This window comes from Asparagus officinalis, chromosome 5 (assembly GCF_001876935.1).
Source record: "Asparagus officinalis chromosome 5, Aspof.V1, whole genome shotgun sequence".
In the NCBI taxonomy this organism is placed as follows: Eukaryota; Viridiplantae; Streptophyta; class Magnoliopsida; order Asparagales; family Asparagaceae; genus Asparagus; species Asparagus officinalis.
In genome coordinates, this window is record NC_033798.1 from 56,073,161 (window position 1) to 56,094,925 (window position 21,765).

General features: G+C 39.7%; 1 protein-coding gene and 1 long non-coding RNA gene across 2 annotated transcripts; both read right to left on the bottom strand.

The window, feature by feature from the left end:
* On the bottom strand, positions 9,150-9,943 carry LOC109843837. The gene is made up of 3 exons (XR_002247808.1): positions 9,838-9,943; positions 9,646-9,732; positions 9,150-9,212 (listed from the first exon to the last, which is right to left on the bottom strand). It is a non-coding gene; the product is annotated as an uncharacterized LOC109843837 (long non-coding RNA).
* On the bottom strand, positions 10,958-12,943 carry LOC109841848. The gene is made up of 2 exons (XM_020410782.1): positions 12,930-12,943; positions 10,958-11,339 (listed from the first exon to the last, which is right to left on the bottom strand). Exons 1-2 carry the CDS (start codon positions 12,941-12,943, stop codon positions 10,958-10,960), a joined length of 396 nt encoding a protein of 131 aa, XP_020266371.1.

Genomic DNA, 21,765 nt, shown 5'->3' on the forward strand with positions numbered 1-21,765 from the left:
GATAGGTGAAAGGTTGATCTTATTGTTTTCAAGGAGAGATTTAAAAATGGCTAGAATGTCTTCGTCCTTGAAAGAGTACTCTTTTTGGAGTCTCGAATCCGAAGTCTTTTGCTGTCTCCGGGATTGTTGTTGTGATGTTTGATTAGCATCAACAGCTGCTGCGGGTGCCTTCCCCTTGCCAACGGGATACGAAGCTTGAGTTCAGAGGATTAGCCATCGGTTAGCTTCTCTCGGCCTGTTTTCTTCCGAGGAAGCATTCGGCCAGCTCTCCGTGCATCTTCAGCTCTTTCCAGGTATTGGAGGGTGCTATTGCCATGACTTCCAACACATCCAAAGAGAGATTATTGTGACAGGTTTGGAGGATGAAGTCCTCTGTGATCGTATCTCGGTAGTTCATCACCTTATTCCGGAAGCGCTTAATGAATTCGTCGACCGTCTCATCATCTTTTTGCTTCTCATCGAAGAGTGTCCTGATTGACACCTCGAGATCATCATCAAAGAAGTGAGCGAGGAACAGGTTCTCCAGGTCATCCCAGCTGTTGATGCTTTCAAACTTAAGATGGTTGTACCAATCGAAGGTGGGCCCGTGAAGGGTGCTAACAAATGATCGAACCATCAAGGTTTTATTGCCGAAGATCATACCCAAGTGGGATTTGAAATAGATTAGATGTTGCATAGGCGAACCCTTCCCATCAAACGACGTGAAGTTAATCAAGTTGAACTTCATCGGGTATGCTATTGAATCTCACTCTCTTGGATAGGAACATGGAATGTCGGTCCTTTTCACCTCTTGAGCAGACATTAGAGCGTTGATTTTGCTCTCGAGATCTTTTATTTTCTCATCATCGCTCGTATCGGGCCTTGGACGATTTGAAAGGCCCGGTATTATCATCTTTGGTGGAATCACCCCCAGCGTTGTTATCTTTAGTGGGGCCATCCCTAGTGTTTTGGTCAATGGGAGGGTTATCAGCATTGAGGCATTCATCCACATCTGAATCGCTATTTCCTTGGTTAGCAACGTTGCGACGACTGGATTCACCAAGTTAATTTGACAAAGCTCGGATTTGTTGGTCATGTTCTTCCCTCATCCGCCACATAGCCATTTCCATTTTGAACTTAAAGTTCTCTTTTTGCTTGGCCAAGGCATCCTCAACCATTTTGGCTACTTCCTCGGTGTTAATCATAAACACTTCGCGAGATTATCCTAGGCTGGACACTGTTTTGTCAGAAGCGACTACAGAGTTGACATCTGATGCTTCATCATCCGAGGATAACCGTCTTTGCATTCTCTGGTAGTCTCTTTGTCTAATGGTTCCTGATCATAACCGAGTTAGACGATGCAATATAAGCGGGTCAGAGCTAGAAGATCGAATCGACTTTTCCCTATCAGCCATATTTATTATGACTTCTAGAAGTTCGTCACCTTAAACGGCCGATTGTTTCTTACGGAAATGTTTTGGCTTGGACTTAGTCGCTCCGTTAGAGATCCTCTCAAATATCGAGACCCTTTTCGGAGTGGTCTTGGGGTAGCTACACGTTGATAATACTGCCCTGACTAGTTTGATACACGGACAGTGACAATCCATCTCCTGGGTACTTCTTTTTCGAGACTTGTTCGTACCCCCAGCTCGATAGTACAACTTGTCAGTCTGATGACCAGAGCAACCCATCGTGTGTTGGCATGAATCCCTAGGTGTAACATTGTCGTCAGACGAATACGTTTCTTTCTGGGGATGTAATACTCTGTCAGTGTGTTCAAGAGTCACGTTTAGATCTACGCTCTTGTAAGCATGAACTCTTGACAGGCTCTCGGACTTTAATTCACCGTCCGAGGTGGTCAATTATAGGAGTTTTCCGTGTGTGACCCCCAACTAGAGTAATTGCTCGGGATTCAGTCTCCCGACCCAAGCGTTCTTTGACCGGGGCTTTGCCTTGACCCGTGTGTGAAGGACTAAGCCGATTTGTGATCTTCATCTTAAATTGGGACAAATCTACGCTATCGCGATGCTCCACCGGAGGTGCGGAACTCGAAGGGATCGACGAAACAGGTGCAGAACATCTTTTGTTTTGACCCTAGCGCGGGTCAGATTTGAGTGATCCGCGGGTTAGAGGGTCGGATCCGGGTGACCCGCGAGCAGGAGGGTCGGATCTGGGTAACCCGTGAGCTGGAGGGTCGGATCTGGGTGACCCACGGCTTGGAGGGTCGGATCTGGGTGACCCACGGCTTGGAGGGTCGGATCTGGGTGACCCACGGCTTGGAGGGTCGGATCTGGGTGACCCACGGCTTGGAGGGTCGGATCTGGGTGACCCACGGCTTGGAGGGTCGGATCTGGGTGACCCACGGCTTGGAGGGTCGGATCTGGGGAGCAGGACGGTCGGATCTGGGTGACCCGCATTTTCCGCTCTTTTCGGTCGCTGTTTTGGACTTTGGCCTCCAAGTTTGATGCAGCCTTGATTGTTTCTTGGCTATATCCTTCTTCTGCATTATTTGTGCCTTTTGCAAAAGAATTCATGCGTGGGCAAGCAGCGTGCGGCGCTTCTGAATTCTCTCCTCAAGTGTTGAATGGATCCTTTTGACTTGGATCCATTCACTTGCTACTGGTTTGGAGGAGAGAACATTTGCTCACTGTTGGGGTGCTCGATGCTCCTTGAATTTTAGATCCGCTTCGTAATGGATCCCGTCTATGGGCTCCAAAGCCTTAGCGAATTGGCGCACGAGGCGTTGGCACTGCCTTTGGCGAGCTCTTTTTGATAAAGTAGCCGCACCTTCAGTATTCAACTCCTTGATTGAGGAGGAGTTTAGATCTGTAACTCCGATTTCATTGGAGGCCGGAGGGGTGTTGCGAAGTGCAGTCGTTGCGGAGACAGGGCGTTGACCATCCTGCGCTTATGAGGGGCGGAGGATCTAGAGGAGGGGGACGACAAATACTCCTCGAACTTCAGTTGGTCGAACTCATATTCGACCACTTCTTCAACCGGGATGCAGATCCGAGGTTGCGACACGACAGCTTCGGCAACGAAGCTGTTGGCTCCCACAGTGGTGGCTAGTTTGTTTTTGTTAAAAGTTGTTGTTTTCATTGCTATCGAATCTATTACAACTTTGGTCGTCATAATAAACTCGAATAAAATAAAAAGTTGATCTTTTTATAAGATCTCCTTACACAATAAAAATAAAAAAGTTTACAACTTTATCAAACAAACACAGAGAGATCGTTTATCGGTCTTTTGCTTGTACGGGATCTTTGCCTGTGCCGGGGATGTTAATATCCGTGGACCTCTACGGATCAGATCCAGTTGACAGATTGATAATTAAAGCTCCTACTTCACGAAGGAAGTATTCGCTGCAGCGATAATCTCGACCAAGCGAGATTACGGCTCTTCTCGAGATTAAGACTAAGCTTAAATCCGGAGGAATAGGGGACGGGTCTCGGATCTCTCGAACTCCACTTTTTATGCATAGGAACTCGCTAATATCTGCTAACCCTTACTGTAAATTCGTAGCTCTACTCTCCAATCCGGCAGCGTTTTGCCCTCTTGATGTCCCCCCTGTGAAATGAATGCCTAGGCCTGTATTTATAGGCTTCGGTTGGAGGGGTTATAGGATAAGAATGGTGGATTCCTCCTTATCTTCACTTAATAACTGATTAACCATGTTTAGAGATAGGATTTAGGCAGTTAGGAACCTCTGGAACTGAAAAGATCTCGTGAAAACCCGTCGAAACTGCCAAAAATGCGTTTTCGGATCAAACCTGGCAGAAACACCCCGCTGACTCGCGGGGGGCGCAGGTCGGCTCGGTCCGACCCACGCGGGCACGGGTCGGACATAGCCGACCTATGTGGATGCGGGGGTTTGACGTTTTGCTGAGTTCTTTGGTGTTTTTTGGTTTTTCGAGACTTGTATTCTCCACCGTTTTGTGTATTTGGTCGTCTTGTTGACATGCACACGTTGTTTGTGCGTATTTCGTCGTTTCGTTAACTTATACGCTTCCTCACGCGGATCGGTTGACTGACATGCGCATGTTGACCGATGTGCCTGAGCTGATTGACGTACACGAGCTGAGTGACGTGCTCATGTTGACCAACGCGCACGAGATTATTGACGCGCGCGTATTGACCAACACATGTGAACTGATTAACGCGTGCGAGCTGACTATTGGACACGTTTGGATGCTTTGAGTTGATTAACACGTGCGAGTTGATCATCGTGTGCGTGTTGACTGACGTGCACGCGGGCCACTTGGCGCTTGTTGTTGTGGTGGTTCGTTGTCGTGTCATCAACCATTTACCGATTCGCTTCATGCGCTTATCTGCGTCAGATAATTCTCTTCCATTTGGATAATGACATTCATCGCCTTCTCTTTGTCTCGATCTGTATTCGGGGACCTATAGGTAATTTTTGATACCTACAGAAACAAAGATTCTGAGGGAGGTAAACCGATTTGACCTTTATTTAATTTAGTTGGTGTCTAAGATAAGAGTTAGGGTGACAAAAGCCCTCACAAGAATTGCATGTTTAGCAAATAGGTTGGATTAATATCTTTTATTCATGTTTTGCTTTGCTTGTTTAATTTTCATGGTTAGTTTTATTGTTTAATTTAGGTGTACATCTAATTTCATGTTTGGATAATTAGTTAATTTTCTTGCTATTTTTTAATTAGTATCATTACTTGTCTTTTTATTCATGATTTCTTCATTTGCTCATAATTTAGGATTGAATAAAATGTGTGGCTAAATTTCTTAGGATAATTAAGGTGAGAGGAAATTAGTATAACTTATTTATTAGAATTAGATTTGCCCTCTTTTATGCCTTAATTATTTATGTATAGATTAATCAATTAAAATTATTTTTGATAGAATATACTAATTTGGTATATTATATTTTTCTTAAATGGATTGATAATCTATGCTTATTAGTATTCTAGGATTGCTATTTTTAATTGATTGGCTATGCATAAATTTTATTTTTATTTTTTAGAATCTATCTTCATAATCTATGCTTTCCTTAATTAAATTTATAGGTCATGCTTGTTAATTCTAAAAACGCATTTTTGGGAGCATTAGCCATATAGCCGTCATGGATGGATAGAGTGATTAATGCTTAATTAGAAAACTCCTGGATTCAAACCCAAATGGATGGAATTTTTAAAGAAGTCCAAGGCCGATTGGACCATCGGATCGGATGGAGGTCTTCGACTGGAAGGCTGGTTAGTAGTGCCCGATAATCCATAGTTGAAGAAGGATCTATTTGATGGGACGCATCGTACTAGGTATACTATGCATCTAGGCACAACCAAAATGTATGAGGACATGAAGAGATGTTTTTGGTAGAGCGTCATGTGTAGGACATTGTGGAGTATGTGGCTAAGTGTTTTACATGCCAGCAAGTGAAGGCAGAACATCAAAGACCCGCAAGAACCCTACAGCCTTTACCCATTCCGGAGTAAAAGTGGGCAGATATTTTTATGGATTTTATTATAGAACCATTGAGGTCAAAGAAGGGGAAAGATTCTATTTAGGTGATAGTTGATCGGTTGACAAAGTCAGCACATTTCATACCAGTGAAGACGACATATACAGCGAAGACTTATGTGAGGATATTCATCCAGGAGATCATGAGACTACATGGAGTTTCAGAGACTATTGTATCAGATCAAGGCTCGGTTTTCACTTTATATTTCTGGAGGAGCTTCCAGAACTCGTTTGACAGCTAATTATCATATTCTATTGTGTTCCACCCACAAACAGATGGGCAGACAGAGTTAACCAAGTGTTGGAAGACATGTTGCAGGCATGTACTATTGATTTCCAGGGTAGCTGTGAGAATCACATCCCATTGATTGAGTTTGTTTATAACAACAGTTATCAAGTGATGATATGTATGTCACTGTATGAGGTATTATATGGGAGGCCTTGTAGATCCCCTATTTGTTAGGTAGAGCCGGAGGACAGTTTGTTACTCGGACAGGAGCTTGTGAGACAGACTACAGAGAAGGTAGTAATAATTAGGGAGCATATTCTTGCAGCGCAGAGTCGACAGAAGAGCTACACGGACCAGAGGCGATGACCATTAGAGTTCCAGGTTGGGAACTATATTTTGTTGAAAGTATTGCGAATGAAGGGAGTTCAGCGATTTGGCAGACAGGAAAAGCTTGCCCCAAGATATATTGGTTCGTTCTAGATTGTGGAACATGTTGGTGCCCTTTCGTATTGGCTAAATCTTCTAGCATCGATGTCGAACATACACGAGGTTTTCCATATTTCGATGCTCAAGAAGCATTTACACGGCTAGGAGCAGCAGAGAATGTTGGATGCACCAAAGATTGAGTTTTATGATGATTTGATCACTATTGAGATTCTAGTTCGTATTCTTGCAAGAGAGGACAAGAGACTTAGAAATAAGTTGATTTTCTTAGTAAAAGTTCAATGGAATCGGAAAGGAGCTGAGGAGGCTTCTTGGGAACGCGAAAAGGATATACGTCGTGACTACCCGCACCTGTTTGAGTAGGTAAATTGTTAGTATTAAATTGCTTGTGTTTATGATTATCTGTATAGTCGTATTTATATTTAACGCTGGAATGGGGGTATAAATGCTGGAATGGGGGTATAAACACTTATCTCCTAATTAATTGGAACACATGGTATATATATGGGGGGTTCCTTGTTTAGATTTTTCGCCCGACGTACTAGTTCCGTTTAGTTAGGGGTTAAGTGAGAGTATTTACATTCTAGATTGTTAAATGTAAATATCACTTATGTTTAATATCTATAGATTAATGGTACGAGATGTATATGTGAAGGTTTCCTTTTCTGGATTATCCCCTAAACATGCTTTTCTAGTATTATTAATCTCTAAGATACGAATACGGAATTTTGGGGATAAAAGTCTCTTTAAGGAGGGGTGAATGTAAAGCCCTAAAAATTTGGAAAATGATTTTAAATGAGTTTTATTGCACTACAACAAAATACAACATTGCCGACGAAACAAAAACGTCGGCAAATGTTTAAAAAACGTCGGGAAAAATATTTCCCGACGTAAAATACAGCGTCGCTAACGCGTCGCCAAAAGTGTGTCAATGAATGTATTTAGCGACGCAAATACACTGTGTCGCCAAAAGTACACTTTTGGCGATGCGACATGCGTCGGGAAAAGTACATCTTTTAGCGACGCATATTATTTTGCGTCGGCAAAAGCATGCTGAATTTTTCCATATGCGTAATGGCGTCGGGAAATCTTGCACTTTTGGCGACGTACTTAACGTCGGCAAAGGGCAATGCGTCGGCAAAAGTATACTTTTAGCGACACGGAAAGGAGTGTCGCTAAAAAGCTTATCTTTGGCGACACATGATTTACGTCGGCAAAAGTGTAGCTTTTAGCGACGCTCTATTCTGCGTCGCTAAAAGCTACACTTTTGCCGACGTAAATCACGCGTCGCCAAAGATTAGCTTTTTAGCGACGCTCCATTCCGCGTCGCTAAAAGTGTATTTTTGCCGACGCAAAGAAGCTTTTATATTTGTCATGACTATGCCTATTCATAACTTGTCTCAGTTCCTCTTCCTCCTCTAAGAAAACACTTCCACATACTTGCATCCTAATTCTTAAACTCAAATAATTCGTTACTTCCCTCAGCAAGAACAGATAGATATCGCCTATCCCACTCAAGCCAAGGTACTCTATATTGTGGCATAATAATCAACTCATTGTCATTTGCATGGCTTAGTGTTCACCTGTATTCAATGTGACAAAAAATTTACCCAAAGATGTCCATAACAGTAGCATATAGGTATAAGATACTTCTAACCATAGACACACAAAATCACAAATGTAAAGCAAGAAGAGGGTATTCTACAATCAATACAAACGATTAGAATAATTCTTAATTACTTCAATTTTTTTCCCCGTTCCTCCCACGATCCAAGACTTCGAACTACCAGTAAATTGTCGAAATATCATACTGAAATCTGATATTATTTGCTAAAAGTTCTAGATCGAAATTATCCTAAATGATCTTGAGAATTCAGTATCACATATTTCCTCTTTATAAGGGTAACAGATTCCTTAAAATTGATCACAATTACGAATTCAAAACAAATATAACAAGATCAAGCTGTAATAGAAGCTGAGAGAAGTAAATCAATCGAAATCATCACAAAAAATTTAAAATAATTGCTGCAAATTACCAAATGAGAGAGAGAAGGGTACTTGAGATGGCGTGCGAGGCCGAGCTCGAAACCCCAGATGGCGGCAAAAGGAAGCCATCAAGAATAATTTATGAATTTCACATAATGAAATGAAATGAAATGAAGCTAATGTGGGGAATGCAACAAATGATGCAATCACTATCTCAGTTCTGATGTTCTTCACATAATGAAATGAAATTCATGAATTTCATGTATCCTTGATTCTAAGAATTGTGAAGTTACCAACTTTGTCCGGACATGAAGCTAATGTGGGGAATTGCACATATGAAGAAAGCTTTAGCCTGCATTTCATCACTTTTAATTGTTTTCAAATACTTCGTAATAACAACCACTTTTAATTGAAATTCATGAAAGCTTTAGCTAAGAGCAAGGAGGTAAATTTACCCACCTGTAATAACAACCAGTTTAAGATTTTAAAAAGTTGAAATTAGAATCAATGGTTAGTGTGGTTTAATAATTTAATTAAGGAAGAAGGATCAACATATTAGACCTTAAAAGTCTAATTTCCTCTAAAAAGATGATATCTTTAGAGTTTAGTTCTCCTAGCTCTTGAAAACTTGTGATATTCTGCAATGAATTACGGAACTACGAATTTGTCTAGCTAAAGGCGCTTCTTCCAATTTGATCTGGAATAAGAAGTGGGTTTGAGAGAAAAAATACAACAGCACAAGGCAATCATTATTCACTCAATGACCAATGTTGCATATTTGGAGCAGACGGTTGTTTGGGTCTAAGTGAGAGTTGTAATTCAGTGTGAAGGTGAAAAAAGCAAAGAAATATAATACTGTAAACAAGAACTCGGTCATGCAGATACTAGACAGAAATTTTAAAGGCAAAAATTAAAAGTCAAAATCACATAATACACAAAACAAAAAAGTTAGAACTTTTTAAGGTTCTACGTTCTTGATGAAGTAAAATGATTTAGATCACCTAAATGATTGCTTGAACCAGGAAATCAAATGCAGCAAGAAGGCATGATCTTTCTCTTCTTTTGAAGGTTTGAACTTTCCCTCCTGTTGAAACAGATGAGCCAATCTCACAAGAGATTAAGTCAAAGATAATATAAGAGCACGGTGCAAACTAACACAGTTTTATATTAAGTTGTCTACCATGCAAAAGCAAACTCGATAAGGTACCTAATTAAAGAAATATGACCAGTATGGTAGAAAAGAGAGTCTGAATCAGGAGATTTGCTTGAAACATAAATACTTCCTCAATTGAGCTATATAAATGCCCAGCTTCTCAATTAAATTATCAGCTACCATATACCGTCATATGGCCTCAAGCCATGTTTCTTTAGCCTGGGATCCATATCTATCTTCAAATAAAGTTACTTCTAGTGTCTTACTAGTGCACACATTAATAGTCTTACACTCTTTAGCTAGGACTAAGTTAAAAATGGATATAACAAATTGCAACTCGGTAACTAAAACATAAAATGTGCACCTTGGCCAAAGAAACCAGTGCCTTCTCCTCAACTTCATCAACAGGAACAGACTTTCGTGCAGCCTCCTGGCGAACTGGGTCCTCATACTACATCCCCTCAAAAATGACACCAAAAGTAAAACATAAAATTAAACAATTTAGATATTGAAACATATAATTATATAGAAACTTCAGTAAATGTCAAAGAATTACCAAGAATACTTGCTTAACATAAGGCCACACTCTCCGTTCAAATTCCCCACTATTTTCACTTGCTCTGTATTGTTGAAAGAAAAGTGCATCCTCTTCAGCCTAAAAACATGCAACATTTATAAGTTAAAAAATGCAATCATCTCATTAGTAATACATTCATGTACCTCTTCTTTATATTCAGCTCAATTGGGTGACTTATTTATTACTCCTAAAGATATCTGTTGGATTCGAAAAAGCACAGACACAAACATAGGCATGTTGATACATACAGGATACACTGAGATATCAAAACAGGTACAAGGAAAGAATGTCTATAGCTATAAGTGTCAAGTCTGCTTCGTGTATCCGAGCTGCACAACTTCATGTCGAAATGGCCATACTTTGTCCATATTCATCGATAACAACCCAAAGTTGTCTGAAATTTTTCGAGATCTAACTCTTTGCACATTCGATCCCTCCAAAAGCTGGAATTAAAAGTAAAATACTAATTTCTAAACAAGAATCTTAATAGATAACCTATTAAATCTAAAGTGTCATCAACTAAAATGTTTTCCTTGTCCTTTAAATTTCTCATTATCTTAAATATCTACTTTTATGCCTACAAATTCTCACTGTGTTTGTGAAACCTTTACAAGGAGACAAAAAATGATGTGGATGTCAATGGTTTATGGAGCCTATCATTTCAATGAAGTACTTTGATCACAAAAATTCACAATGAGAATTATATCGAAGGTTTATATATTGTATCCTTTTCAATTGCATTTGTATTTGCATGTACCCAGAAGGAACTAGAAATAACACAAGATGCTAACATCCTTAGAATATGCACAACTTCAGTTTCTTAATAGGGGTTCTCTGGCTAGAGCATAAGTAAGTGAACGAATGAGAACACAGAAGAGGAAGAAGAAAATAATGTAACCAGCATTTTCCTTTTCCTTCGCAACTATTTCATCATCTTAAGGGCAAATCGCATTGCTTTCTCACTACAAAGAATAAAAGGCACCAAATGCAAAACATAGCAATTAAATAAGTAAACAATCTTAATTCCACAGATTTAAACTTCCATTCAATACATCAAACTTTAAAAAGAGATGGAAAAATGACCGCAAAAGAGGGAAAATCAGGGGTTCTTTCCCTCAGGACCAAGAATCCCATTAACAACCGAAACTCCGACCAAAACCCCGACCGCCTCCGCTCCTGCCACCACTCCGGCCTGCACAACCCCCCCAGCACCAAACCCTAGCTCACCGGTGGCGATCTTCTCCTCCACCACCTCGATCCCCTTCTCCGCCACCTGAATCTCCTTCTCGACAACCTCCTCGCCCTCCTTCACGATCGCCTCCGCCTCCTCCTCCACCTTCTTTAGCTTCTTCCTCAGCCCAAAGAGAGGAATATCCTCCGCCCTTGATGACGAGGTGAAGGAGGGAGCAGAGATGGCTGAGGATGAGAGGAGGAAGAGGGAGAGAACGGGGGAATTTTCTGATGAGAGAGAGAACAAATGGCTGAGGATAAGAGGAGGAAGAGGGAGAGAACGGGGGAATTTTCTGATGAGAGAGAGAACGGGGGTGGGGTTTTTTAGCTCTTCGTGAAAATAAATGGGGGGAATTTTCCCTCCTTTGTACGAGTGGGGAAAATTTCGGGGGGAGGGTTGGCGACGCTGATAAACGAAGAAGCGTCGTAAAAAATGTAACCTTTAGCGATGCCAAGGAGGAACGTTGTGAAGAGAACACTTTTAGCGACGTTAGTTTAATACGTCGCCATAAATGCACACTATTAGCGACGCTAATCCTAAAACGTCGCTAAAAAGCTATACTTTTACCAACGAAAATAAAAAAACGTCGGGAAATCCATAACTTTTACCGACGCTAAGTTAAAACGTCGCTAAAAATATACACTTTTAGCGACGCTAATTATAAACGTCGGGAAATATATATTTTTTGCCGACGCTAACTAAAAGCATCGGGAAAAATATAATTTTTGGCGACGTTTTTAACCATGCGTTGGGAATAAGCGTCGGGAAAAGTATAATTTGTTGTAGTGTTGTGATTGGTGATCATTCTGAGATGAATGGATCAATTTGGAATCGATTTGAGATCGATTCGCAGTCTCAGTCCCGGTATCGTGAGTCTACTGAAAACTGTTACTTTTTTATTTTTAGTAATTTTCTATTGATTAGATGGGAATGAGATTTGAGCTATTTATCTTAGAATGTCAAGACTGTGCTGTGTTTAAAGTTTTATTGTGTTCTAACGATGGCGACTGAAACACTATTTTGAGACGATATTGCGAGTCTGTTGGCGTCTGTCATATTTTCATTGTTTTCTAAAAACGGAGTCTAAAATCCTATTTTTAAATAATATAAAATATTATTTATATTATTTTATAACCCACCTAACCTCATCTATACTGTGCCACCTACCCTCCTCATCTCACTCTATAAAATCACCCTCCTCTTCACTCTCCTCACACAGCGAGAAAGAAAGAGAAGGGGGGGAGAGAGAGAGATAGAGAGAGAGAGAGAGAGAGAGAGAGAGAGAGAGGGGGGAGGGAAATAGAGAGGAGGAAAAGAGAGGAAAAGAGGGAGAGGATTTTGGTTTTTGAAGATCAGGAACGGATAGAGATTCCAATTTTAGTGATTAATAAAGACAAATTCATCTCTTTCCATACTCATCCCTAGTTAGTTTTGATCTTGATAAAAAAATTGATGAATGAAATTTTAGATCAAATCCCAAAAATAAAGAAAAGACATGATATTGATAAAAATTAATGAATAAAATATTAGATCAAACCCCTAAAGACATGATCTTTCTAGCTAGAACTATATATATCTGTCCACCGCCGAAATTACTATTACTATTCATACATACGAATACTATTATCATTACTATTCATATGTATGTGTACTATTCATAAGTACTATTACTATTTATAAATATTGTTATTATTCATACGTACGAATATTATTATTGTTACTATGCATACGTATAGGCACCATTCATAAATGTTATTACTATTCATACATATGATACTATTCATAAGTACTGTCACTATTCATAAATATTATTACTGTTCATACGTACAGATACTATTACCATTTAAGCGTCATAGTGCCCGAGGTGTATAGTTTGTAAAAAAATTCAAAGTGATGCTAGTATCCATTAAAGAGGCAATAATATTTGAGTATGCTAATCTCTTCTTGACCAAGCCGTAACACCAATCTCAAGAAGAGTAGAGCAATCTCTAAATATTTACTCCTTAGATATTAGTATCACTTTGTTTGTAAAAAAATTTAAGAGGTGCATACTTCCAGAAATGTATCTCTTTCTGTTAATTACTCTTGCTAAAAGAAACCCCTGATTAGTAGAAAGCAAAAAATTCAATAGACGTTAGAAATTAAATGCAGAAAATATTGATTTTATTGTCTTTCTAATGTATTACAAAACTGAAGAGAAAGAAGATGTGATCTTGGGTCTAGAGACAATATTCTGGAACCCTCCTCCCTTTCAAAAATAAAAATGCAGAGGACCTTGTCGCTGTTGTTTCAAAGTCTAAGTCTCTCCTTCTTTTCAATCTCTCCTTCTCTTTTCTGTCATTTCTTTTTTTATCCTCTCCCCCTCGAATGGCAAATGAGGTCTCAATTTATATCAAAAACCAAGGGGAAGTTATCGTCAGGTGTTTAAAATGGATTGGTGGCGGAGTTATTGTAACTTCCTCATCGAATCTTCCTTATCAAGATTGTTACGTTCGTTTATCATAACGAACGTCTTCTTTGCTTTTCATTTCTCAAGTGCTTATCTGCTTATCTTTCTTGTTTCTAAAATAAGTATAAATGGAGAGCCCTTATCCCTTTAAGTTGAAATAAGGTTCGTATGAGGGTGGGTATCCTCGAGTTAAATTTTATAGCTAAGGCTTATGATCACATGACTTTCAAATTTACATGAGGTGTTGTCATCCTTAACTTAATTTTTATTTATACGAGGTACTACACCTCATATTGATTAGGATTTGTATGAGGTACTGATGTCATCCTTAACTTAATTTTTATTTATATGAGGTACTACACCTCACATTGATTTCGATTTGTATGAGGTTCTGTTGTCATCCTCAACTTAATTTCATTTATGTGAGGTACTACACCTCATATTGATTTTGATTTTGTATGAGGTAATATCCCTCACATTAGTTTTGAATTTTATGAGGTATTATCATCCTCACATTAAGTTTCAATTATAGGGCTTGTTCATATAATTTTTTTTTTGTATCTACAAATTGCCCCCCTTGGCTTATGTGCTCAGTTTTTTTTTAACCGAGTGCCTAAGACCAAGTTTTTTTTATTACTGTTTACTATTCTTCCGACTATTATTCATCGGGTTAGTGTTCATTCGGTTCGGTTACTATTTTTTTCGCTTGAGGTTGTCATAGCTCTGACACCTCTTTTGATTTTTTTAGTTTTTTTTCAATTTTTTTGGAGCCGGTCTTCTCTTCTCCCGTGAGATTTTTTTTTTGGCATAAGGCTGCTGTCTGCTCAAGCCATCTGCTCCTTTTTGAAAAAAAAATTCGTCTTATTCTTATGTACTTTTCTTCCTTTAGTCTTTTTTAGTCCTTTTCTTTTCATGTCTCATTTTTTTACGATAAAACCCCATCTTCTTAGGTTTTCTTAGATTTGTTTTAATTCTGGTATTTTATTTTATTTTGTAGGTTTTATTATTGATTTACTACCTAAATTATCAACTACTTTCTTATTTTACTACCACAAGGTAATAAATTTTTTCCTTTCTTATTGAATGTGATTAAGTATTAATTAGTTGACATTATTTGTAGGTTTCTTGACCGCCCGTCGGAAAATTACAGTAAGTCCTTCTAGCAATTTTTTTAAAGTATATAAAATAGCATAGCTATATTCTTTTTATTGATATCAATAAACTTGTTTATATGTACAAGATATTAAAATCATCAATTATAATATTTGAGGCTTATGTGTGATTACAATTGTAGTAGGATATGTTTGCCCATTTTTTTAAAATGCATCACGATGTCAATTTAAATTAAATTTTAGAAATTGTATCCTTATCCTTTATTTCAAAGCTTTATTCTCAAGGTGACATGGGGTTCAAGTACGAAAGTCAAATTCCAGAACGGAGGACCATGCACCTTGAAAGCTTCACGCTTCAAGAATATTTTTTTTTGAGACATGGACCATAATACAGAAAATATATTTTAGGAAACCCTAAGGCCTTACTCCTCAATGCAAAATAGATGAATGTTGCATTAATTCATAAAATAAATTCAAAACCATTAGGTTTTTTTTCTTTTGTTTCAAAAGTTTATTCTTAAGGTGCCATGGGGTTCAAGTATGGAAGTCAAATTTCAGAACGGAGGACCATGCACCTCGAAAGCTTCATGCTTCGAGAATAATATTTTTGAGGCATGAGCCATGATGCAAAAAATAAATTTTAGGAAACCCTACGACCTTGTTCCTTAATGCAAAATAGATGAACTTAGCCTTCATTCATAAAATAAATTCAGAAACTTTAGGTTGCTCTCCTCTGTTTTAAAAGTTTATTCTCAAGATGACATGTGGTTCAAGTACGGAAGTCAAATTCCAGAATGGATGACCATGCATCTCGCAAGCTTCATGCTTCGAGAATAAAATTTTTGAGGCATGAGCCATGATGTAGAAAATAAATTTTAGGAAACCCTAAGGCCTTGTTCCTTAATGCAAAATAGATGAACTTAGCATTCATTCATAAAATAAGTTCATAAACTTTAGGCTGCACTCCTCTGTTTCAAAAGTTTATTCTTGTTTGAGGAGAAAGTTGATTTCTTCATTGAGGTAATCATTACAACTTCAGTCATTACAATAAAAATACAAAAAGATAGTCTTTTTATAAGACTTACACAATGAAAATACAATTCTCGTCAAAACAAACATAGAGATCGTTTATCGGTCTTCTGCTTGCGTGAGATCTTGGCATGTGACAGGGACTTTAATATCCGTAGACTACCAAATGATCAGATTAGATCTGGATCTTTGTTGATTCACGAAGGAATACAGAAACCGAAGCAATTATCTTGGCAACAGAGAGATAACCATTCTTCTCGAGATCACCGCAACGGGGTAATCTCAAGGAAAAGAACCGGGCTGCAGATCTGACGAACTCCTCTTCTTTATACTGAAGAATTCACTAAAGTCTCCTCCTCCTCTCTGAAATTCGTTGCTCTCCAGTCTCCAATTCAGCAGGGCTTCACCAACGCTTGAGAATTCCAGATCTAAAAAAATGAAGACCCTAGGACTGTATTTATAGGCTTAGGGACCCTAATTTTTAGATAAGAACGATCGATTCGATCTTGTCTTTAGTTGTAACCACTTAACCACGTTCTTGGATGATATCAGATCAATTGAAATAAATCTAGGTGGTTAACGATCGAAAAATAGATTTAATCTGCCAAAAATAGCATTTCGGGTCTGCGGACACTCGTGGGTGTCTCGGCCAAGCTTGGGCCGAGACACTCCTTGGTGTATTAGCCAAGCCTTAGCCGAGACACCCTTGGGTGTCTCAACCAAATCTTGGCTGAGACACCTCTTGGTGTCTCGGCCAAGCCTTGGCCGAGACACTCCTTGGTGTCTCGCCGAGGTTTGACGCATTATCCCGGCGTTGTGTCCGTTTTTGTCGTAAATTTGTCTTCCAAACTTGGAATCACGCGATTTAAAATACGTTGGAAAGCCGATGAGAAGATCTATAAGCTCTAATGATTGAATCATATGTGGAGTAAATAGGACACAAGGGATGCTTCGTCTTTCGTAAGCAACACGGAGCTCCCGATCAGCTCGTGTTTCCGTTATTCCGAAGTTTCGTTGCTTCGTATGGTCCGTCGACTCACTTCGTACATTTGTCATCATCAAATGAGCTTCTGTGACTCAAATAGTGTTATTCATCATCTTCTCTCTATCTCGAGCCTCGTGCGGGGACCTATAGGTAATTTTGGACACCTACAAATAACCTCTCCAAAGTGTTTCAGTCTCGTTTCTTTTATAAATGAGCCTGAAATACTTTAGATATGATCGGTCTAATTTTTAGTCGGTATAAAAGGACCTATAGTTAACTTTGACTCTTGACTTCTTCGATTTTTAGTCTATTCAAATTTTAATGAATAACCAAAGTTATTCCGGTGCTGCGTTTATCGTCTTGCCGTCGTCGAAGTCTCGAATCGAAACTGAGGAGTTGATTTTGGCTCGTATCATCGAATTGACTTTTAACTGATTACCTTCATTAAAAATGCATTGACTAGCATTGACCTAGGGTTACGCATTGACTGACGTTGACCTAGGGTTACGCGTTGACCGACGTTGACTTTTTATCACAACGTGTTAACTTCTCATCACAATGCGTTGACTGACGTTGACCTTCATCGCAACACGTTGACTAGTGTTAACCTAGGGTTACGCATTAACCAGCATTGACCTTAGGGTTTTGGATCGCCTCGCGTTGACTTTTCATCGTAATACGTTGACCGGCGCTGACCTTAGGGTTTCGGATCACCCCGCGTTGATTTTTTATCGAAACACATTGACTAGCATTGACCTAGGGTTACGTGTTGATCAGCATTGACCTAGGGGTACGTGTTAACCGGCGTTGGCCTTAGGGTTTCGGATTGCCCCTCGTTGACTTCTCGTTGCAACGCGTTGACCAATGTTGACTTTCATCGCAATGCATGATAGTCTCAAGTGTTGAGGTTACAGGACCAACTATTAAAGCTGATTTATCAGTAGGTATGGATCTTATCCTGAAGTTGTTAGATGCTCAAGTCACGAGACCAACTAATGAAGCTGGTGCGTCAATGACTCTTACATGTTTATGATTTTTAGCAAACCCTCAGCCATCAACGGGTTTGATGAGCCTTTACTGACTACCGTTTTAGTCGAGCTAGCATGTAGATTGTTTAAGTCTGTTCTGCATGTAACGTTATGCTAAAATAGTTAATTCTTTTAGTGCTACGATATTTAATACGTAGATTTCGTCTTTCTCACGGGAATAGACTACCCAGCCGTATGCATCAGATGCAGACTCAGGATTTTTGGTAAATCCTTAGCCATCAACAGATTTGACGTGCCTTTACCGATTACCTTTGAATCGGGCTTGCATACGGATTGTTTAAGTCCGTTCCGCATGTGATGTTATGCTAAAAGAGTTAACTCTTTTAGTGCTATGATATTGAATACGTAGACATCATCTTTCTTACGGGAATAGACTACCCGGCAACGCGTGTTAGGCGTTGACTTATCACTTCTTAGGATTTAGGATAAATGTCTCCATACTTGTATTCTGGTGTCTTCTTCTATCGGTGAAAGACTAAACCGGCAACACGTGTTAGGCATTGACTTATCCCTACTAAGGATTCGGGATAAAATTCCCCACGCGTGTGAGGCATGGATTTTGGCGTTATGAATAACAGCCTGCCACAATATCGAATATGTGGGCTTTCGTCCTTTTTACGGTCAAAGACTAACCGGCAACACGTGTTAGGCATTGACTTATCCCTTCTTAGGATTCGGGATATAATTCCTTTACGTGTAAGGCACGGACTATGGTGTTATTAATAATAACCTGTTACAATATCGAATATGTGGGCTGTTGTCCTCTTTACGATCAAAGACTAACCGGCAACACGTGTTAGGCATTGACTTATCCCTTCTTAGAATTCGGGATAAAATTCCCCATACGTGTAAGACATAGACTATGGTGTTATTAATAATAACCTGTCACAATGTCGAATATGTGGGCTTCTGTCCTTTTTACGGTCAAAAACTAACCGGCAACACGTGTTAGGTGCTGACTTATCCCTACTTAGGCTTCGGGATAAAAGTCCCCAGACTTGGATTTTGGTATCTTTTTTTAATCGGTGAAAGTCTAAACCGGCAACGCGTATTAGGCATTGACTTATCCCTTCTTAGGATTCAGGATAAAATTCCCCGTGAGTGTGAGACACGGATTATGGTGTTATGAATAACAACCTGGCACAATATTGAATATGTAGGCTTTTGTTCTTTTTACGGTCGAGAACTAACTGGCAACGCATGTTAGGCGCTGACTTATCTCTACTTAGGCTTCAGGATAAAAGTCCCCAGACTTGGATTATGATGTCTTTTTTAATTGGTGAAAGACTAAACCGGCAACACATGTTAGGCATTGACTTATCCCTACTCAGGATTCGGGATAAAATTCCTCACGCGTGTGAGGCATAGATTTTGGGGTTATGAATAACCGCCTGCCACAATATCGAATATGTAGGCTTTCGTCCTTTTTATGGTCAAAGACTAGCCGGCAACGCGTGTTAGGCATTGACTTATTCTTTCTTAGGATTCAGAATAAATGTCCTCAGACTCGGATTCTGGTATCTTTTTCAATCGATGAAAGACTAAACCGGCAACGCGTATTAGACGTTGACTTATCCCTACTTAGGATTCGGGATAAAATTCCCCACGCGTGTGAGACATAGATTTTGGCGTTATGAATAACTGCCTACCACAATGTTAAATATGTGGGCTTTCATCCTCTTTACGGTCAAAGACTAACCGGCAACGCATGTTAGCCATTGACTTATCCCTTCTTAGGATTCATGATAAAATTCCCTGTGCGTGTGAGACATGGATTATGATGTTATGAATAACAACCCGCCATAATATTGAATATGTGTGTTTTTATTCTTTTTAGGGTCAAGAACTAACCGACAACGCATGTTAGGCACTGACTTATCCCTACTTAGGCTTCGGGATAAAAGTCCTAAGACTCGGATTCTGGTGTCTTTTTTAATCGATGAAAGACTAAACCGGCAATGCGTGTTAGGTGTTGACTTATCCCTACTTAGGATTCAGGATAAATTTCCTCGTACGTGTAAGGCACAGATTTTGATGTTGAAAAGTAATGTCTTCTCTTTGGGCAAAGACGAACCTGATGCTGGAGAGGAAGAATTTTATATTCTATCTTTAGTTGTAAAGAAAACTCAAAGTGGGATCTCTACTCCGAGAATCGAAAAGATTCTGATAATCCTAACTGTCGGAAGGTTTGATTACCGAACTAAAGGTGATTTTCTCATTTATCGAGAGTGAACTGTGGTTTTGGCCTTAACTGTAGGAAGGTTTGACCAAGCAGGAGTTTAAGGTGACCCTAACTGTAGGAAGGTTTGATCACTCGATTTGAAAGTGGACCTCTCATTCATGGAAGGAATGAAGAGAAGATTTTGGTTGTGGTCCTAACTGTAAGAAGGTTTGACCAAATAGACAGTGAGAGTGGGAGTACAAATTATAGCGGGAGTGTTGATTCGTATAAATTACTCGAAGAGAGTCCCTGGTGTTAAGTGACAAATACTTAACACGAAGGGGTTTAACAATGATCAGAAGACTAAAATTCTGAGTACTATGTCAGGACTTTAACAGTGGGAGTTTAGTATTTATCACTTTGTTTGTAATGACCGGGTTATCCCTAAGAATGTAACATTCTACCGAGAACTTCCTGTTACATGAATTTTCCACCCCCAGCTTCCTTTGTGAAACTAGGTCTAACATTGTACTTAGTTGGATGACCGGGCTATCCTTAATAATACTAGACATGGCACTCTCTAGGAACTTTTCGTGAAAGAAAGGAAATAGTTTAGACTCATATACCTGTTAGAGTATGCATGGAGCAGTTTAACCTTATATACCTGTTAGAGGATTGAGAAGCAGTTTATACTTGTATACTCTTCGGAGTATCGGAAGGAGCAGTTTATACTCTTATAATCGTCAGAGTCTTGGAAGGAGCAGTTTATACTCTTATACTTGTTGGAGTCTTGGAATGAATAGTTTATACTCTTATACTTGTCGGAGTCTTCATTCGACTTAATTGAACGTTATGATGCCGGCTTCAACCAAGCTTTGGATGCTATTTTTGAGAGTGAAGCAAACCTTGGTAGGATGAAGGATCCTCCTGTGGTACGCACAGTACTTCGGATCCACAGTATTATTAGCTTCCTCCTGATCTGCGATAGGTGGTAACTTGATCTTGTTATTTTTAAGGAGGGATTCGAAAATGGCTGGAACGTCTTCGTCCTTGAAGGAGTACTCCTTTTGGAGTCTCAGCTCCGAAGTCTTTTGTTGTCTTTAGGGTTGTTATTTTGACGTCTGATTAATATCAACAACTACTGTAGGCACATTCCCCTTACAACGGGAGACGAATCTTGAGTTTAGAGGGTTAGCCGTCGGTTGGCTTCTCTCGGCTTTCTTCCTTCTGAGGAAATGCTCGGCCTGCTCTCCGCACGCTTTCAACTCTTTCCAGGTGCTGGACGGTGCTACTCCCATAACTTATAACACATTTAAAGAGAGGTTGTTATGACAGGTTTGGAGGATGAAGTCCTTTGTGATCGGATCTCGGCAGTTCATCGCCTTATTTCAAAAGCACTTGATGAAGTCGTCGACCGTCTCGTCGTATTCCTGTTTCTTATCGAAGAGTGTCTTGATTGACACCTCGGCGTTATCATCAAAAAAGTGAGTGAGGAACAGGTTCTCCAGGTCATTCAGTTATTGATGCTTTTAGTTTTGAGATGGCGGTACCAATCGAAGGCAGCTCCACGAAGGGTGCCGACGAATGACCGGACCATCAGGGATTCATTCCCAGAAATCACACCCAAGTGAGACTTGTAGTAGATTAGATGCTGAGTGGGGGAATCCTTTCCGTCAAATGGCGTAAAGTTGATCAGGTTGAACTTCACCGGATACGGTATCGAATCCCACTCTCTTGGGTAAGGACATAGAATACCGGTCTTCTTCACCTCTCGAGTAGATATCAGAGTGTTGACTTTGCTCTCGAGATCTTTTATCTTTTCATCCTCGCTTGTATCCTTCCTTGGTCGATTTTGAGGAGGAATAATGGGGCCACCCCCTGTGTTGTCATT